Source organism: Thalassophryne amazonica, chromosome 12 (genome assembly GCF_902500255.1).
Source record: "Thalassophryne amazonica chromosome 12, fThaAma1.1, whole genome shotgun sequence".
NCBI classification, from domain to species: domain Eukaryota; kingdom Metazoa; phylum Chordata; class Actinopteri; order Batrachoidiformes; family Batrachoididae; genus Thalassophryne; species Thalassophryne amazonica.
The window spans coordinates 77,060,762-77,076,779 of NC_047114.1; the positions used below are offsets into that span (position 1 = coordinate 77,060,762).

General features: G+C 39.1%; 1 protein-coding gene across 2 annotated transcripts in view; it reads right to left on the minus strand.

The window, feature by feature from the left end:
- rock1 (Rho-associated, coiled-coil containing protein kinase 1) overlaps window positions 1-16,018 on the minus strand; it is a 113,609-nt gene that overhangs the window by 11,766 nt on the left and 85,825 nt on the right. For both annotated transcript variants that reach the window (XM_034183423.1, XM_034183422.1), the window contains exons 10-26: window positions 14,730-14,889; window positions 14,251-14,323; window positions 14,058-14,146; window positions 11,744-11,792; window positions 9,840-9,975; window positions 9,349-9,440; window positions 7,472-7,718; window positions 5,732-5,838; window positions 5,286-5,436; window positions 4,515-4,675; window positions 4,161-4,345; window positions 3,325-3,394; window positions 3,128-3,231; window positions 2,702-2,867; window positions 2,493-2,586; window positions 2,320-2,408; window positions 2,043-2,234 (exon numbers count right to left, since the gene is read on the minus strand). In XM_034183423.1, coding sequence (XP_034039314.1) covers window positions 2,043-2,234; window positions 2,320-2,408; window positions 2,493-2,586; window positions 2,702-2,867; window positions 3,128-3,231; window positions 3,325-3,394; window positions 4,161-4,345; window positions 4,515-4,675; window positions 5,286-5,436; window positions 5,732-5,838; window positions 7,472-7,718; window positions 9,349-9,440; window positions 9,840-9,975; window positions 11,744-11,792; window positions 14,058-14,146; window positions 14,251-14,323; window positions 14,730-14,889 — 2,165 coding nt within the window. The remainder of the gene's footprint in view (window positions 1-2,042; window positions 2,235-2,319; window positions 2,409-2,492; window positions 2,587-2,701; window positions 2,868-3,127; window positions 3,232-3,324; window positions 3,395-4,160; window positions 4,346-4,514; window positions 4,676-5,285; window positions 5,437-5,731; window positions 5,839-7,471; window positions 7,719-9,348; window positions 9,441-9,839; window positions 9,976-11,743; window positions 11,793-14,057; window positions 14,147-14,250; window positions 14,324-14,729; window positions 14,890-16,018) is intronic.

A 16,018-nucleotide genomic window follows, 5' to 3' on the forward strand; every position in this document is an offset into this window, starting at 1 on the left:
AGTTAATCGATTAAAATCGATTATTAAAATAGTTGTCAACTAATTTAGTCATTGATTAGTTGCTAAATAACTTTGTTTTACTGCAAATGTTTCGTTTCTTCCATATAATCAACCAAGCTTTGCTTTGAATCTTGAACCAATGAAGGAGTGCTTCGAGCTGCTGCTTCGTTGGTTTCATTTGTTTTATTTCGCTTTATCTTAATTTTTCCCCACTAAGACCCTAAAGAGCATATGTCTATGAGGAATATTTACCTTTTTTATATTAAACTGACCTGTTATGGTCTTCTGAAACAGTTGATAGATGTATTTTATGCTAACGCCGATGATAATGCATTAGCATGTCTATGGCGTTTTCAATGTTAAACTTAGCATTAAGCTGCTGGCATTTCAGCATGTTTGTGCATTTGTTTTCTGTATAATAATTAATGGCTCAGCGTTTGTTGTTGTAAAAGAGTCAAATGTATTACAAATTTGAATATTTTATTTATTTTTATTTATATATTAATAATAATAGCAACAATAATAATAGTAATATTAACTAATAATGTAACAATACATTTTTAGAGAAAGAGACATGAGTCACATGTGTCACTGTGAAATGACCACATAGTTTACAAGTTGTACAGAGAATGTTGCACATATAATGAGTCAGGCTACAGTTTTTGATTTAGATTTTAAGGTTAACTGGTTATGCTAACTGCTCATTTGCAGCAACAAAAATACCTCTTTTTTCACCATATATAACATTTATATGTTTCAATGTTGTTTTATGGCAACTCAGCACTTTGATAAAGCAATGCCATTTAAAATAATTATTTTGTTCTTTATTATAAACTGTTTTATTCTTTATTATTTTATATTTCAACAGCCAAGGGACATTTGACGATTTGTTGATTTTCAAGTATTTTAAGTTTTCAAATAATGTTCTGTTGTTAAATAAAGTGATGGAAGGAGAGAAAAATTGTTTCCCTAGCACATTTTAAAAAAATTCCCCGCTAATCCGATTAAGCGTGTCGAAACCCCATCAGATTCATCGATGATCCAAATAATCGTTTGTTGCAGCCCTACCTGACGCACTCCGTGCACAACCTGAACTAGGCAGATGATGACGTGCAATATTTTATTTGATCATTGCCACGGACAAGCCACATCTAACCCTGCGGAATCCAATGCAGTTTTAACCAACACAGAATCAAGCGTTTAATTTGTACAAACCAATTAAACCATATTTACACTAAGATAATGTGCAATTAGTAATTTTCTTTAGTTGCTAATCACCACTTCAGTCAAGCCTTTAAAATCCACATGTTCAACCCACCAGCAGATCTGAAAGGCATGCTGGCATAAAAGAAAGAAAAAAAACCAAGAAAGACTGACGGGGAGAAATTCAAGTGATCAGATGCCATGACCAACATTTGGTAGTGACATCATAGATTACACGGGGGCTTCCGCTGATCTCCGCGAGGAGCATCCCTCACACAGAAACGCATGGCAACAGCCAACTGGAGTAAAGAAAGGCAGCGTGACGTCAGCTGGCTGCTCACTCGAACAAAATAAACAGAGATGCCGGAAAATGCTCTGAAACAGCTTGTTTTTGCATAAATCTAATATCTTTCTCATATATTTTGTAAAATTTAGCAAGAAAAACACACGTCTAACCCTAAAAATGCTGTTTTTGAAATCAGGTAATGCCTCTGAAGTAATTTGAATGCAATTTTAATACCCATCAGGTAAATATGTTCTCTTCATTAAAATGAGCTGTAATTTTGCAACATGTTACAAAAATAAAGCGATATATTAATGCTTGGGTTTCATAAGAAACTAAATTTTGTTAGTTTTGTGAAATTTGAAAAGCTGTACAGCTTTAAGTGAAAATGTGAAGGAGCGAGACTTCCAGAAACTGCACTTTACCTTGGGGACAAATACATCTAAAGATGAATGTAAAGGGACCAACAAAGGTTTCAACCGTGTGTACATACATTATAGAAATCAGCAGCACTTAGCCTGTAAATGGAAGAATAATGAAAGTTTCTGTCACTCACCGCCTGCATCTCGCTCAACTCTTTCTGGTATTTAATAGCCATGTGGTTGAATTTTTCCTTCTCCTGGTTAAGTTCCAGCTGAAGCTTGCGATTCTCCTTCTCCTTCTTACGTAGGTCAGCAGTACTGCCCTTCTTCTTCTGGTCCAGCTTCATGTCCTTGCGGTTCATGATCTCTGCCAGCTTGTTTACTGCCTGATAAGTTGGAGCAGACATTTGGAAATCATCTACAAGCATCCGGGGTTTGTAAACAAGGTCTGACTAAAAGGGGCCATTTTACCTGAGTCTTCAGTGTGCGTTCTGTGTTGAGGACCTTCTCATAGTTGGCCTTTATTGTATTTGCAATCTCTTCTTTCTGAGCTGCATATTCTGTTTGGGAAAGAGATAGTTTGTACAACAAGGTACTTTAATTTCCACAAGTGAGGTGACTAAGTATAAATGGAGAGAATGTACCTTCATCTTGAGTACGAAGCTTCTCATTTAACACAGTTGTCTCTTTGCTGAGGTTCTCCACATCTTTGGTCAGAGTTTTGTTGGATTCCTCAAGCTAAAAAAATGAAAGAAAATAAATAAATCCTGTCAAATTTGCTGTCGCACCTGAAACAAAGAAATATCAAATAAAGCACCATGAGTTATGACTTCAATGTAAAAATTGCGCTCACCCGTGCAATGGTAGCATCCTTCTCCACGATGTCCTGCTTATGTCGAGTCGTTGCCTTCTTGTTTTCCTGGCTGAGCTCAAAGTATTGCTCCTCCTGAAGCGCCCGTGCAAGTTGTTCTGACTCGGCCTTGGTCACAGTCAGATCCAGCTGGGCAGACAGTGAGTCCCTGTGTCCCAGAACAGATTCATTTTAATAGGTTAGATTATTAAAGCCTCGGTGGAATGAGCGCATACCTTATCACATAAGCCCTTATATAAAATAGATAAACAATAATCCTAGATAAATCATTATCTTTTCAGGAATTTTTTGATTTATATACCAATAAAACAAAGTCCTATCTGACTAACCTGCACGGTTAACATTACAGAAAGCTTGCCAAAGCATTTTGGGTGGCTATAGTATGAGCCAGCAGCATTTATCTCGTACCTTTCATTGCACAACTCCTGCACCTTTTTCTGAGCTTCTTGCAGCTGCCGGTTTCTTTCCTCAATCTCCTCTTTTAGTTCCTTGACCTGAGTTTTATAAAGTGTCTGAGGGATGACAGAATAGTTCAGCCAGTGCCAGCAAGAACAAAAAATAAATAAATAAATAAATAAATCTGATTTGGTCAACTTCATACTTACAGAAAAATACTGTTCAGCCTCAAGCTGGTCCTGAAGTTCCCTCATTTGTCCCTCGTTGCCTCGGTATTGTCTGGCAGCACATCAACAAAAATAATCAGGACCTTCACTGTTCATTAAATTCATGCATCTGGACAGACAACTTTTATGAATCCTTTTATTTATTTATTTTTATATCACCATTATTGGTTATTAATAGCTAGAAGCTACTCCTGCAAGCTGCATGTTCTCAAAGAAGCCCTGTTCTAGAAGGTAAACAGTGCTAGGACCCATTATGGAATGATCCCTACAAGCAGCAGCGCTAACAGCCGAGTTCTCCAGGGATTAGCAAAGGGGAGGATTGATCTGGAATCATTGCAAACCCTAATCCCATGGTGTAAGCATTACAGCTTAAGCAGTCAGCTTCTAAACAGGAATAATAGCGCTTATTTGAGAAAATCCGCCTATTGTCATGCAATTTATTCTTCAATTCCTCAAGAGAATTATTGATCAATGCAGAAGGTAAAACTACAATAAAATTAATTGTCTGACTCAGAATTGCATACTTCATGTCTTTTCTGTTTTTAATTGAGTTAGCAGACATTTTGGGTACCGTATTTCCCAGATTAAACATTGCTTTTTTGTTGTTTGTTTTTGTTTTGTTTTTTTTACTACTGCAATAGAAGAACATTCACAAATGAAAACATAATACAAAAGTTTAATCTAAGTAACAAAAAAAAAGTTCTGACCTTGCCTGCACACTGGTAACAGCTAATATGAGTTGAGGCCTCATGTCACATCGCATCAGTTACTTTTGATTATGCCTGACATTCCAGTTTTAGCGGAGAAATGATTCTCACTTTGTCAGCTGTGCCAGCTGGAACTCCAGCGAGCGTTTGCTCTCTAGCGTTGCATTGATCTCCTGCTTGAGCTGCTTCTCTGTACACCTAAGACGATCAACCTCCTGTGTCCGGCTCTTCATGTCGTTCTGGATCAACATGCGCTTGCTCAACTCCTGCTCAATCTGTATCCGCAGACTCTTCACCTTGAGAAAGAACACGAGTTTTATATCAGGGATATGAGACGCTGAAAAGTTCTGGAGGAATTTTTTTTTTGCTTTTTATTAAATACAGCTGAAGTAACCAAACATGCATTGAAGAGTCTTAGGTGTCTTTAAGAATGGTGGAATTCTTTAGGCAAGTCATTCTATGTACCTCATCTTCAAGCCTTTCTTTTTGCTTCATCAGCTGCTCCATCTTCTGCACAGACTGCTTGAGGTCAAACTCAAGCATTGAACACTGCTTCTCAACCTCGACTACTCGACTCTCCGCTCGCATCCTCGCTCCGTTCTCCTCTGACATCTTCTGCTGAATGGCTGTGTAGGGCAGCACAGGAGCAAATTCATTATTTTACTGACAACAAAACTGAAAATTCAGAAGAAGAGTCTTATGATACCTTTTCTTTGTTCCCTTTGTTTTTCTCTCAACACAACATGGGATTAGTTTGGTTATTTTTGTAACAATCATTTGGTACGCATGGTTAGTTCAAGTGCCATCAGAAATGTGAAATTCTGCCAAAAATTTCTATTTCTATTTTCTGGCTGTGATACAGTGTAATTTTTGAGATTTTTTTTTCTTTGTGAGTTGTGAGGTTCACAGGGTTAAAAACGGATAAAAATCAAGTTACACAGAAATTTTTTTCAGTCTAATGTAGATAATTATATGGGATTAACCTTAAAAAAAAAACAAAAACTGGAACCCTTAACAGCAAGCACTGTGTAAGATACGGGAAATCATGTGTACAGACAGGTGAATGGGACTGCAGCGAAGAGGGTGACAGCATCAGAAATAAGGCACTCATTTGTAAATCAAGAGCCAGACAACAAAGTAGGATGCCAGAAAGGTAAAACACAGAGAAATCAAAGAGAAAAGGCAATTTGAACGACATGGTGCAATTGGGCATGCTCTGACACAGGACTGGCATACCATTCATGGCAGCTGACTTGGCTTCTTCAATAGACTCGTATTTGTCTGTGAGTTGTGCTCGCGTCACTCTGTGTTCAGTCTGCTCCTGCTCTAGCCGCTGCAACAATGCCTTCAGTTTGTAGTTCAGGTCAATCTCCAAGTTATTCTTCTCCTGTGAGACAGAAAGGCGACAATGTGAAATAAGGAAAACCCACTGATTTCCATTCATTCCTTTAGAAATTATATAAAATGAGAGTCTTCAGACAACACGTGATTCAGAAAGAGACGGTGGAGAACACACTGGGAACTAATGTAACAAACTCATCAGACAAATGATTCATCAGCAGACATTATTTATAGGCTCTTTTGTTTCATGATCTATTTTATGGATGCCAGCTGACAGTTTGTCATTACTGTCTGACACAAAAATGCACTTTGTGAATGATGACCATCTTCTCTTCCAGTACCTTCTCCAGGCTATTACTCCTCTCTTGGGCATGTTTGCGTTCTGCCTCCACTTTGGAGAGGGCAAGCTTCAGGTTTTTGCTGTCCTCTTGCAGCCCTGCCATCCTTGCTGTGAGGGAAAAATGAAGACACATGGAGCATTTTTATACAAAATCCAAATTATTACTAGGGATGTCCCGATCAGGTTTTTTGGCCCCGATCCGATTCCGAGTCATCTGATTTTGAGTATCTGCTGATAGAGTCCCAATCTCATACTTAAAAAAACTGAATGAACAATGAACAAATGCTAAATATATAATATTTTCATTTTAATCACGTTATTTTATTATTTATCACTTAAACAGTGCACGTCTCCTTGAGGTAGCTTGAACAATCAAGTAATAATCTACTAGACTTAAAAAATGTACAAATTTCCATGTTATTTTATTTGTCAAAAATAAATGTCCAATTTTCCTTATGTTAAACAAGAAATTATATAATCTGAAATAACAGGTGGTTTTAATTTACAGATGAAAAGTTTCTAAAGAACCATTTACTGATTTAGCTATTTTAATCACAAGTGTTCTAAACTTTTTTAAAACAGTAATCAGAAATTTTGAGGTAACAAACAACAACAAAAAACATTTCCAAGGATTTTTCTTCAGAAAACTGCTCTATAAATGAGCAGATCAGTGCTTTCTGCACCGATCTGTTGTGTACAGATCAGTGGATTCTGCACCGATCTGTTGTGTACAGATCAGTGGATTCTGCACCGATCTGTTTTGTACAGATCAGTGGTTTCTGCCACTAGTCTTCCGTGTTTTAGCCCGACGCGTCGTTTCTACTGGACAGCGCGAAGCTACGTCACAGCTCAGAGCGTCCAAAGTTGGATTGAGTTGAAGTTATGTTTTTTCTTTTGTTCAATAAAAAAAAAGATTGGGTTGAACTTTGACCGCGTCAGCCTGCTGATAAGTGGTAATGTGCGCTCCCGTCAGAAGCGTCGCTTTAGCTCAGCTTTTGATGCGACGCTGACGCCTCTAAAAAGCAACACGTCTCATTGATAATAATGCTTTTTACGCCGATTCTTGACGCCTCTGACGCCTCCGACGCATGAAAGGCCCGTTAATCTGCAATAATGAGCTTGAAATAGCGCTGATCAAAATAATGAAGGTAAGATCTATATCGGATTCCTGATCGGGATGCAACGTCCGATTTGGATCAAGTCTGAAACCACGTGATCGGGCTCGATTTCCGATCACGTGATCGGATTGGGACATCCCTAATTATTACAAAATTCCATGAGGATAAATGTTATTACACTGTACTGTTAGTGACATTAGTGCTCTTACAGATGGTCTTATTTTACAATTTTCCAGTTAAGAGTCACGAGGCCCTGTAACCTATCCAAGAGGTCAAAAATAGATTTTCAAATATCACTTTACCTAGTCTGGGATTATGCAGCTGTTTCACAGTTAGGTTCAGCAACACAGTGGGGGTCTAAAAGGAGAGCCTAGGAGGTCCCTTAGTGTATGCACACTAAACTGTTTAATCAGAAAATGCATCTCATTGACTCAAGTCTAAAAGTCCACACACACATGTGGGGACACACATTCTCATCCAAGAGAGATTTTCCAATCCCTTCTATAGAGGATGAATCTGAAAACAGCCTCACAACAGCCTATTGTGTTTACAGATAAGTACAGAATTGCATATAAAAACCGATAAGCAACACAAATATTTAATACATGCAAGTGAAGCTTTACCTTGGAGTTCTCTGATTTCCTCAGATCCTTGGCTGTAGCTTCTCCTCTCTGAGTCCAGGGTGCTCTGAAGTAGTAGGATCTCCTTCTCTAGTTGGGATTTCTCGCTTTCTCCTGCACGGGTCCTCTCCTGCAGTTCTCGGTTAATGCTCTCCAACTGGCTCATTGACTTTGCCATCTCCGTGTGGCTCTTCCTCAGTCTTGCTGCTGTGTCAGACTCTGCCCGCAACAGGTCATTGGCCTCTCCCAACTGTCAATCAAAGCACAGATTGTCAGCATTAGAACAAAATGTATTGTTTGGCTGTATGTATGTCAACTATACTGTTTAGTGTGTTAATAGCCACTGGTGACTCCAATGAAGAGCTGAAATGTCAGCTGTTAGCATTCACCTCATTATCAAGAAATACTGCTGATTATTATTGCAGCACAACTCAACTGTTCTCCTCTACTGACTGTTTACTGTCTTGGCTTTCACTTGCCAGTAACAGTGCTGACACCGCTTTGTTACTCTGTGAATTGTCGTGCACTGTAGCAAGATGACCAGATAGCTTGTTTTTTTTCTTACTGCAGTTTATGGTGCACACCATATCGTTGAAAACCAAAACAACACATACTTCCAGTTATTGTTTAAAATGAGGTAAGTGCAGTGTAACTGGGTCACATTTTGGGGTGAGTCGAGTGCAGGGATGCAAATGTTGCATGCATCTTCTTCCATGTTAGCCAGCTATCAAGAGTTGCTGGCCAGATATGCCCATATGTTAATTTAATTGCATGCATTTATTATATCCACTCCTGTTTATCAACCGACTATAACCTAGAGCAGATTTATAGAAATCTGAAGTAAGTGGCATGGCAAGTTAGCATGATAGCTTCTTTCCTGGTATATACGACTCTTAGTACTCTAGACTGCATGTGATTAGATGATGGGACAAATCTGTCTATGACTCCACCACACTACATCTTCTGTGTGGAACATGGTCCCAAACCATCTGTATAGTCTGCACAAACCCATGGCACCTTGAGCAAACATTGATAAGCTTACCATTTACAAGTGAAATTTTTCTGGAGAAGCATTTTACAAAGTACAGTTCAGTGAATTTCACCTTTAGTCTTCTGATTAAAATCAACAGGCTTCTTGGGGTCACCATGTCTAACGCATACACCAGGTTTGGTGACAATCAAGCAATTAAGAAAGAAGTTAATGTGCTCACAAGATTTTTAGAAAGTATGCTACAGTGACTGACCTTTTGACCTTAAAGTTAGGAAGTAAAAATAAGTTATTGTTCTGATTTTTACAAAGTATGCTCCACTTACTTTGACCTCTGACCCTAAAAATCAACAAGCTTCTTGAAGTCCCTATGCATAATCCACACAAGGTTTGGTGACAACTGACGTAATATCACTTAGAAGTGAAATGTCGGTCGGTTGGTTGGTCGATCAACCGACCGACCCCCTGCTCATAATGACGTTAAGCCCTCTGGCTGCATCATGGGAAAAATTATGTCAGATGAGCAAGATGACAAAACCCACATTATCTTATTATTAGCATTTTTCCACCAATGACAGTGAATTGTGGTGAACACTTTAGTACCAAGTAATAATGCAACAAAGTTTTTGACTTGTAACTACATTTGTGTTGCAGCTACATCAAATTCAAACTTTTTGTGCGTGCATGTCATAGGTATCAATGTGACTCCAGAAAGGGCAAAGAGGGTGCAGGTTTCTTTGTAACCACCAGCTCCACCAGGTGACTTCACTGATTAACAGCAGACAGGATGAGTTCATCAATGAAATCACCTGCTGGAGTTGGTGGTTACAAAGAAACCTGCACCCTCTTTGCCCATTCTGGAGTCAGGTTGACACCTATGGCATGCGCATACCTGATTCTGCAGCTGGACAATCTTGTCATTTGAGGCCTGAGAGTTCTGGCTGATCTTCCTCATATCCTCAAGCTGCTCCTTTAATGTTGATACTACAAATAATCAAATAGAAAATGGATTAGACAGTGAACTACTATATATATATATATAAACCATAGTGTTTTATACTGCAGTCTTTACAAGTAACATACACAACATATTCTGTCTATTATGGTCAAACCTCTTTGTGCCATCTTCTGTTTAAAGTCAACATGGAGTCAGACAAGTATGCACGGTTTAACAGTTAACTAGGATCTGCTGTTAGCAGTGCATGAGTTGGAAAGTCTTGCCAGGACAAAAGTTAATCCATTTGGTCAGATTAAATGATAGCGAGACAATGAGAACATAACTATGTAACAAGAACTTTGGTCTAATAGGGATTACATTTCTACTTCTCATGGCACAAATTGCAGTGTTTGAAAATTACATCACTAACAGCTCGTCATCTTTACCCTCATTCTCCAAATTGCGTCTCTTCTCTGCCTCCTGATCAGCTTTCCTTTGGTACTCTGTGAATCTGTGCTGCAACATGATCTTGTCCTTTTCCAGCAGAGACATGCTAGCCTCAACACTCTTCCTCATGTTTGCCTGTGACAAGAAGAACACAGATGATGTGGAAGGACCAACTCATCCTTAATCCCACTTCTAACATGCGATAGTAATTTATTTACTTTATCGTAAACAATTTGATTGAGAGACCAGTAAAACATGTTGGGTTTAATAATTAATGGCAACATTATTATTGCCTTCACCAATAACAGGATGGCAGAGGTTAGACATTCTTCTACCCTCCTTTGTTGTTTGGAAGAAGGCAAGGGCTCCAAGTGCCCTTTAGCCCATTATTAGTTTGTCCATAAAATAAAAAAGTAGACTGTAGATTCAGAGTACACAACTCTGATGGCGCAATTAAGACAGTAATTACTTTTGCCAACTGAAAGCGGAAGGGTTAAGCCCAGGTTACACATAGACGGTTTTGTCCGCGGGTAGTACGTAGACCGAAGTTCGCGGTAGTTCCAGCTGTTTTCACGGTGGAAAGGGGCGGAGCATTTCGCCGGCGTTTTGAGCGCCGTACTAGCCGCAAATACGCGGATAAAACGCCACTAGTTTTGATGCCGTAGCATCCGGCACACGTCAGGCAACGGGGGTTAATACTCAGTTCTATCCTTTACAATTGCAGGTTAAGACGCGCGTGAGAACGGCGGTGTTCTGCTGCCGCCGATAATGCCCTGTGTACCGCTGGATTTATCCAGGCAAATCCTGCGTTACTCCAGGAACTTTTGCTTATAGGCACCGCCCCCAGAGTATAATAGGCTGAAGCAGCTGTCAGTGCAGGGGGAGGGAGTGACAGGGAGCTCATCTCTCAGTCTTTTCTTTTTTCTCCTTTTTTCCCTCCTCAACGTGTTTCTCATCTCCACCACAGGGCTACCCTCTGCTTCTGAACCAGACCTCTTGGTAAGTCCTTGCCGCTGCCAATTTTATTTTAGAAGGTATACTGGAGCTTCTCTGTAAAAATATCTGGAGCTGGCCGCGAGTGAGAGACCTGCATGCAGCGCGCTAGCGTTTTTATACTGACCGCCGCCTATCGGCCGTTTGGAACGCCCTTAACCGGGAGGTGGCGTTCAGAACAGCGTACTGTCCGCTAGCGCCGCCGTTTTGTCTGCCTCTGTCGCTGGTTAAAACGCCTTTGAGGACGCCAATGTGGGCTCTATCGTCGTTTTACACGCCGTTGGTTAGGGATACAACGCCGGCCGACAATTACGGTGGTGTAAACTGCAGCACTACAGAAACGGGCGGGATGACACGGCGATTAAAAAGTATCAAACGCCATTGTTCGCGTTGTCTCCGTCGTCAGGCCACTTCTCCAGGAGCACTCCCGGAATTATTCGACATGTTGAATAATTTTTTCGACGATTCCCGGTGAAGCCGGAACCAAACCACGCCCCCATGCGCCGGCGTTAACTACGGCGTGTGATCCTTAAAACGGCCCGGAGGGGGCAAAATCTCTGCCGGGACGCTTCCGGGAGAGTTTACCGTCTATGTGTAAACGGGGCTTTAGAAACATGGATTTGTGAAAGACAGATTAAAATCAGAATTCTGAGTGTCATGAAGATGTGCACAGAACTCTAGTGTCACAGTACTCGTTCTTGAAATACTTCGAAGGAGGGAAAAAAGAAACAAGATTTAAAATCAGATTCAGATTTGCCTTAACACTGAATTAACGCTTCCCTTATCCAAACACCTTTTATGCACAAGCGGTTAAAATCCGTACTTTATGCTTTGAATCATCATGTTCATGGTCAAACAGACAAGTGTGATCTCTGCCTTCTTCTGTTGGTTATCAGGCATCAATATTTACCTCTTCATCGAGTTCTTTCATGATCTTGTCAATCTTGGTGTTTGAGGACCTGTGGGAAGAATTATTTAAAGAGGTTTAACATTTCTTCTAGTAATAAGTCAACTATTTAAAATTGTCTGGTGTTTAATAATTTTTTTGTTTTGTTTTTTCTTGACTACCGCATAATTTCAACCAGAATGTTTGGAGGAGACACACACAGCTCCATGACTGGGAGCATTTTGACTTCAAGAAGAATTAGCGTGCATCAACATGACTGAGCAGGTATTTTAAATGTTTAAAGTCCCTTTAAGTCCAATTTTTGTTAAGAATCAGAGTCCATTTTATGTGGAATATTTAAAAAAAATTTTTTTTTTTCAAAATTTCCGACTTAAGAATAAAAACATTATTCTTCGAAAGGGTGTACTACTTAGATTATCAGTTGCATAAAGCAGTCTTGAAATTATCATTTACTGGAATTATTTCTGAGACAACATATTGTCCAGCAAAATAGTTCCCGTAACAGGTCTAACTGTAACTGAATTTTTACTATTACATGAGTGATCAAGTAGGGTCCCAGTGTACTGAAAATACCAATGTATACAACATAATTAGTTATGCAAAAGTAACTTAATGATTACAAAGGTGAAAGAAAGTGCTTAAAAGTTTTGTTAATGTTTTCCCCCAAGAACAGCTCAGTTCCATATGAGCTTTAAATTTTATTTGTAGCCACTCAATATATTGCAGTTATTTTTAAATTCAAAACAGTCCATATTAATGTCATTAAATAATGTGGTTATTAAAACAAAGCATAAATAGAATTAAATATAACTTTATAAAATACTAAATTATTTATGTTAATTTAATTTTTTTTAATGTTTTTTGTAATTTTTTAGAGCAATTTTGCATCCTTTTTTTTTTATTTTAACGGCGCATTGTGTTCTGCGTCCTTATCAGGTGGGCCAGTTCGGCACTGGTCGGCATCACCGCGATTGGTCTCACTGCCTCCAATGCGCTTTCTGCGGGCTCAGTAAACGCAGCAGCGGGCCACTCACACCACACTCTGCTGTGCGGAACTGCGCCAAATCTGGCAACAGGTCCAGAGACTACGCTTGCTGTTCTGATGCGGATGTTGACCGCATCAAAAAATAGCACTACTTCGCGAATTTCGCTTATCGCGGGTTATTTTTAGAACGTAACTCCCGCAATAAACGAGGGACCACTGTATACTTAAGCGACTGATAACTACAGTGGCAGATTTAAGTATAAAGGTCCCCTATCCCCTCTTGATTTTAACCATTTACAGTTGATATTCATCAAAACAATGAGATCTCCATATAATGTTCATTGTCAGTGTAGCCCAGAGTGCTGAAAAGACGACCGCCCACAAAGGTGTTAATCTACAACAACAAAATAAACCCACAGAAAACAAAAAGAGGCACACACCCACATAATGTAACTAAGCGCAATAAACCTACAGTAAATACACCTCCACCTATCCAAACATCAGGGTCCACTTTTCAAAAAGGCAGCATACCTCTTGACTGCATGCTCATCAAATAAGTTCAGAGAACCCTGACAAGTGGCTCCATACTGACAGTGTTGACATGAGGTATAAACTTGTGAGAATTCAGCAGAAGCCACCAGAGAAGAATTTTCCTCCAGAGTGAATATACTCTGGACCACATCCAGTTATGATACATCACTGGTACTGCTATTGTATCCATGATACTAAAAATGTAATCACTTTCATAGCCTGAACCCAATAAAATTCACCGGGGTGGTTATGTGAAGGTGGCAGCACCTGCGTCTGCTTCCAGACCTGATTAAGACACAGTAGATCTGTTTGGTTCTAAGTTTGTGAGAACACAAACAGGAGCTGCCTAACAACACCAGTTATTCAAGATGTTCCATTTGGACGCACACCTCTGGACACTCATCATCATAATGTACTATTAACCCTCTACTTTTTTTAAACTTTAGTCTTCCACTTCAGGTACTCTTACAAAAGACTACAAACAATGCTAATCAAATGAAAAAAAAAATTAATAACTGCTTAAACCCTGTATAATATCATACAAAGGACCTTTAAAATGTTTAAAATGCCCAGATCCCCACAAACCAAATGAGTACAGATTATAAGCATAACAGCCTGGCATGTTGAACATGAAACATTGATTACTTGTTTCATTTTCTCTTTACAGTGCAGCTTACCAGCTCTCATTCAGCTGCCATACTGCTACATATCATCACATGCAGTATCTGCAAATGGCGACTCACCCGTTTGAACCATTTCTTGAGCGTTGTCTGTTCATATATTGTATGAGCCATGAAATACCTGCATTTCTGCTCCAATTCATCCTTCAGCTGCATCTCGCTGTGGAGCTGCTCCTCCAACTGGTAGATTCTTTTCTGCAGGCTCTCCAGCTAAATACAAACATAAAAAAGACCTTACCATCCTGAAGATACAAATCCCAGTAGCCAAATAATGCAATAATAATAATAATAATAATAAATAGCCATGTACTTACATGGCTCTTTTCTTCCTTTGTGGAGCTGCTACGTTTGTCACTTTTGTTGGTCGTGGGGGAGCTGCGCAAAAGGCTGAAAACACAACAAGCATTTTGTTGTGATTTTCAGTTCATATCTTCATTTTACTGTAAAAACAAACTTCTACATTTTATTTAACCAAGATTAAAAGATTCACTGAGATTAGAATCACTTTTTTCAAGAGTGTCCTGGCCATAAAATTTATAAATGGCAGAAGAATTAACAGGATTCTTAATTATTTGAACAGTATCTACAATGAAAAATGTATTTCTTGCATTTAAAAAATCAATGTACAGTTCGCATGCATCGTGGTGGTCTTATGTGTTGTGTTTTATTTTAGTCAGTCGTGTTTATTTCTTATTATCTAGTTGTTTTTTTAGATGAAGAACTTCATTTGAAATGTGACAATTTCACATGTACAATGAGCACAACGTGCTGCAGTGGAGTCTGATGAACTTACTGCTGACTGCTGTAGTATGTGAAGCCTACAAAGGGGAGCTGGTTGCCCACAAAGGCCTTTGGTATGGGGAAAGTCTCCTCCTCTCCACGATCCTCCTCAATGTCATCAAAGTTACTGGTGTCGATGTCACTGCTCAGTTCAGGAACTACTGGAGCAGCCGCTAAAATGTCACAGTAAGACGGAAGGTTTGTGATGATGCAATAAAATCAGGGCCGCAGTAATTCATAACATACCACCTCGTAAATCTTTTCAAGGCAGGACTGAGGTTCTGCTCAGACAATTTTAATCACAGAAGCCCCCATGAAACAAAAAATGACCAGTGGGACTTTTAGTACAGAGAGAGAGAATAAGTGTGAACACATAAATTTATATATTCAATATTTGATGTTTTAAATTTGCTTACACAAGTAAAAAAAACAAAACAAAACAAAAAGATGTATTTCTTTTAACTTATCACAATATTCTTCAATCCTTCATTAAATTTTCCAGTACCCCTACAATCCTTGTAGCCAAGAACTACACCTTGACCTATTAATGAATCAGATCAACTAAATAAAAACAATTTGAACTACACTTACAAAACAGACAGGCAGAAAGATATGGTTTTATTTGCTCTAATTTTGAGACATTTAAGGTTTAAGGAGACTTTTTCCCATCAGCTCAATACACTGAAGGTTTGTTTTTTAATTTTACAGCATAGACATTTTACATTAAATAAAACAGCAACATTTTTTGACCAAAAGCCAAGTAATTCAAGTAATTACATTTATTTGATCCTTTGATGTTTCTCTTTAGCTTTCATGATGTTGTTTTTTTTTATTTCTACTAAGTCGTAACTACATTTTGAGATAGAATGTCAGACAGGGTAATTAAGAGACACTGAAACCAGTGTTTCCCTTTTCTCTGCAACAATTCAGTTTTTTGGATCACAGCTGTCTTTTGAAATCCTCTTTAAAATTAGAGAAACCAGCCATGTTGCAGAGCTGATCAGCCAGTGAACGGTAGTAGCCAACAACAAGAGCTGACATCAGCCAAGTGAAGTATTAAACATAAACTCACGAAAGAATTGGCCACAGCCTTGGGATTTAGCGCTGGATTTTAAATCAGTCACTCCTCTGACATCAGGTCTGGCACATTAACATTTCATATGGGCTGCTTACCCATTGTTTAGTCTTAGAAAGGACACTGAATGAAAGGCTGCTTTGCTCAACTTTACTGTGGTTGCATCAGGACAAAGAGTCAGTAAAGCCTGGTTCACACGGCAGGATAATTAGGCCGATATCGGATCC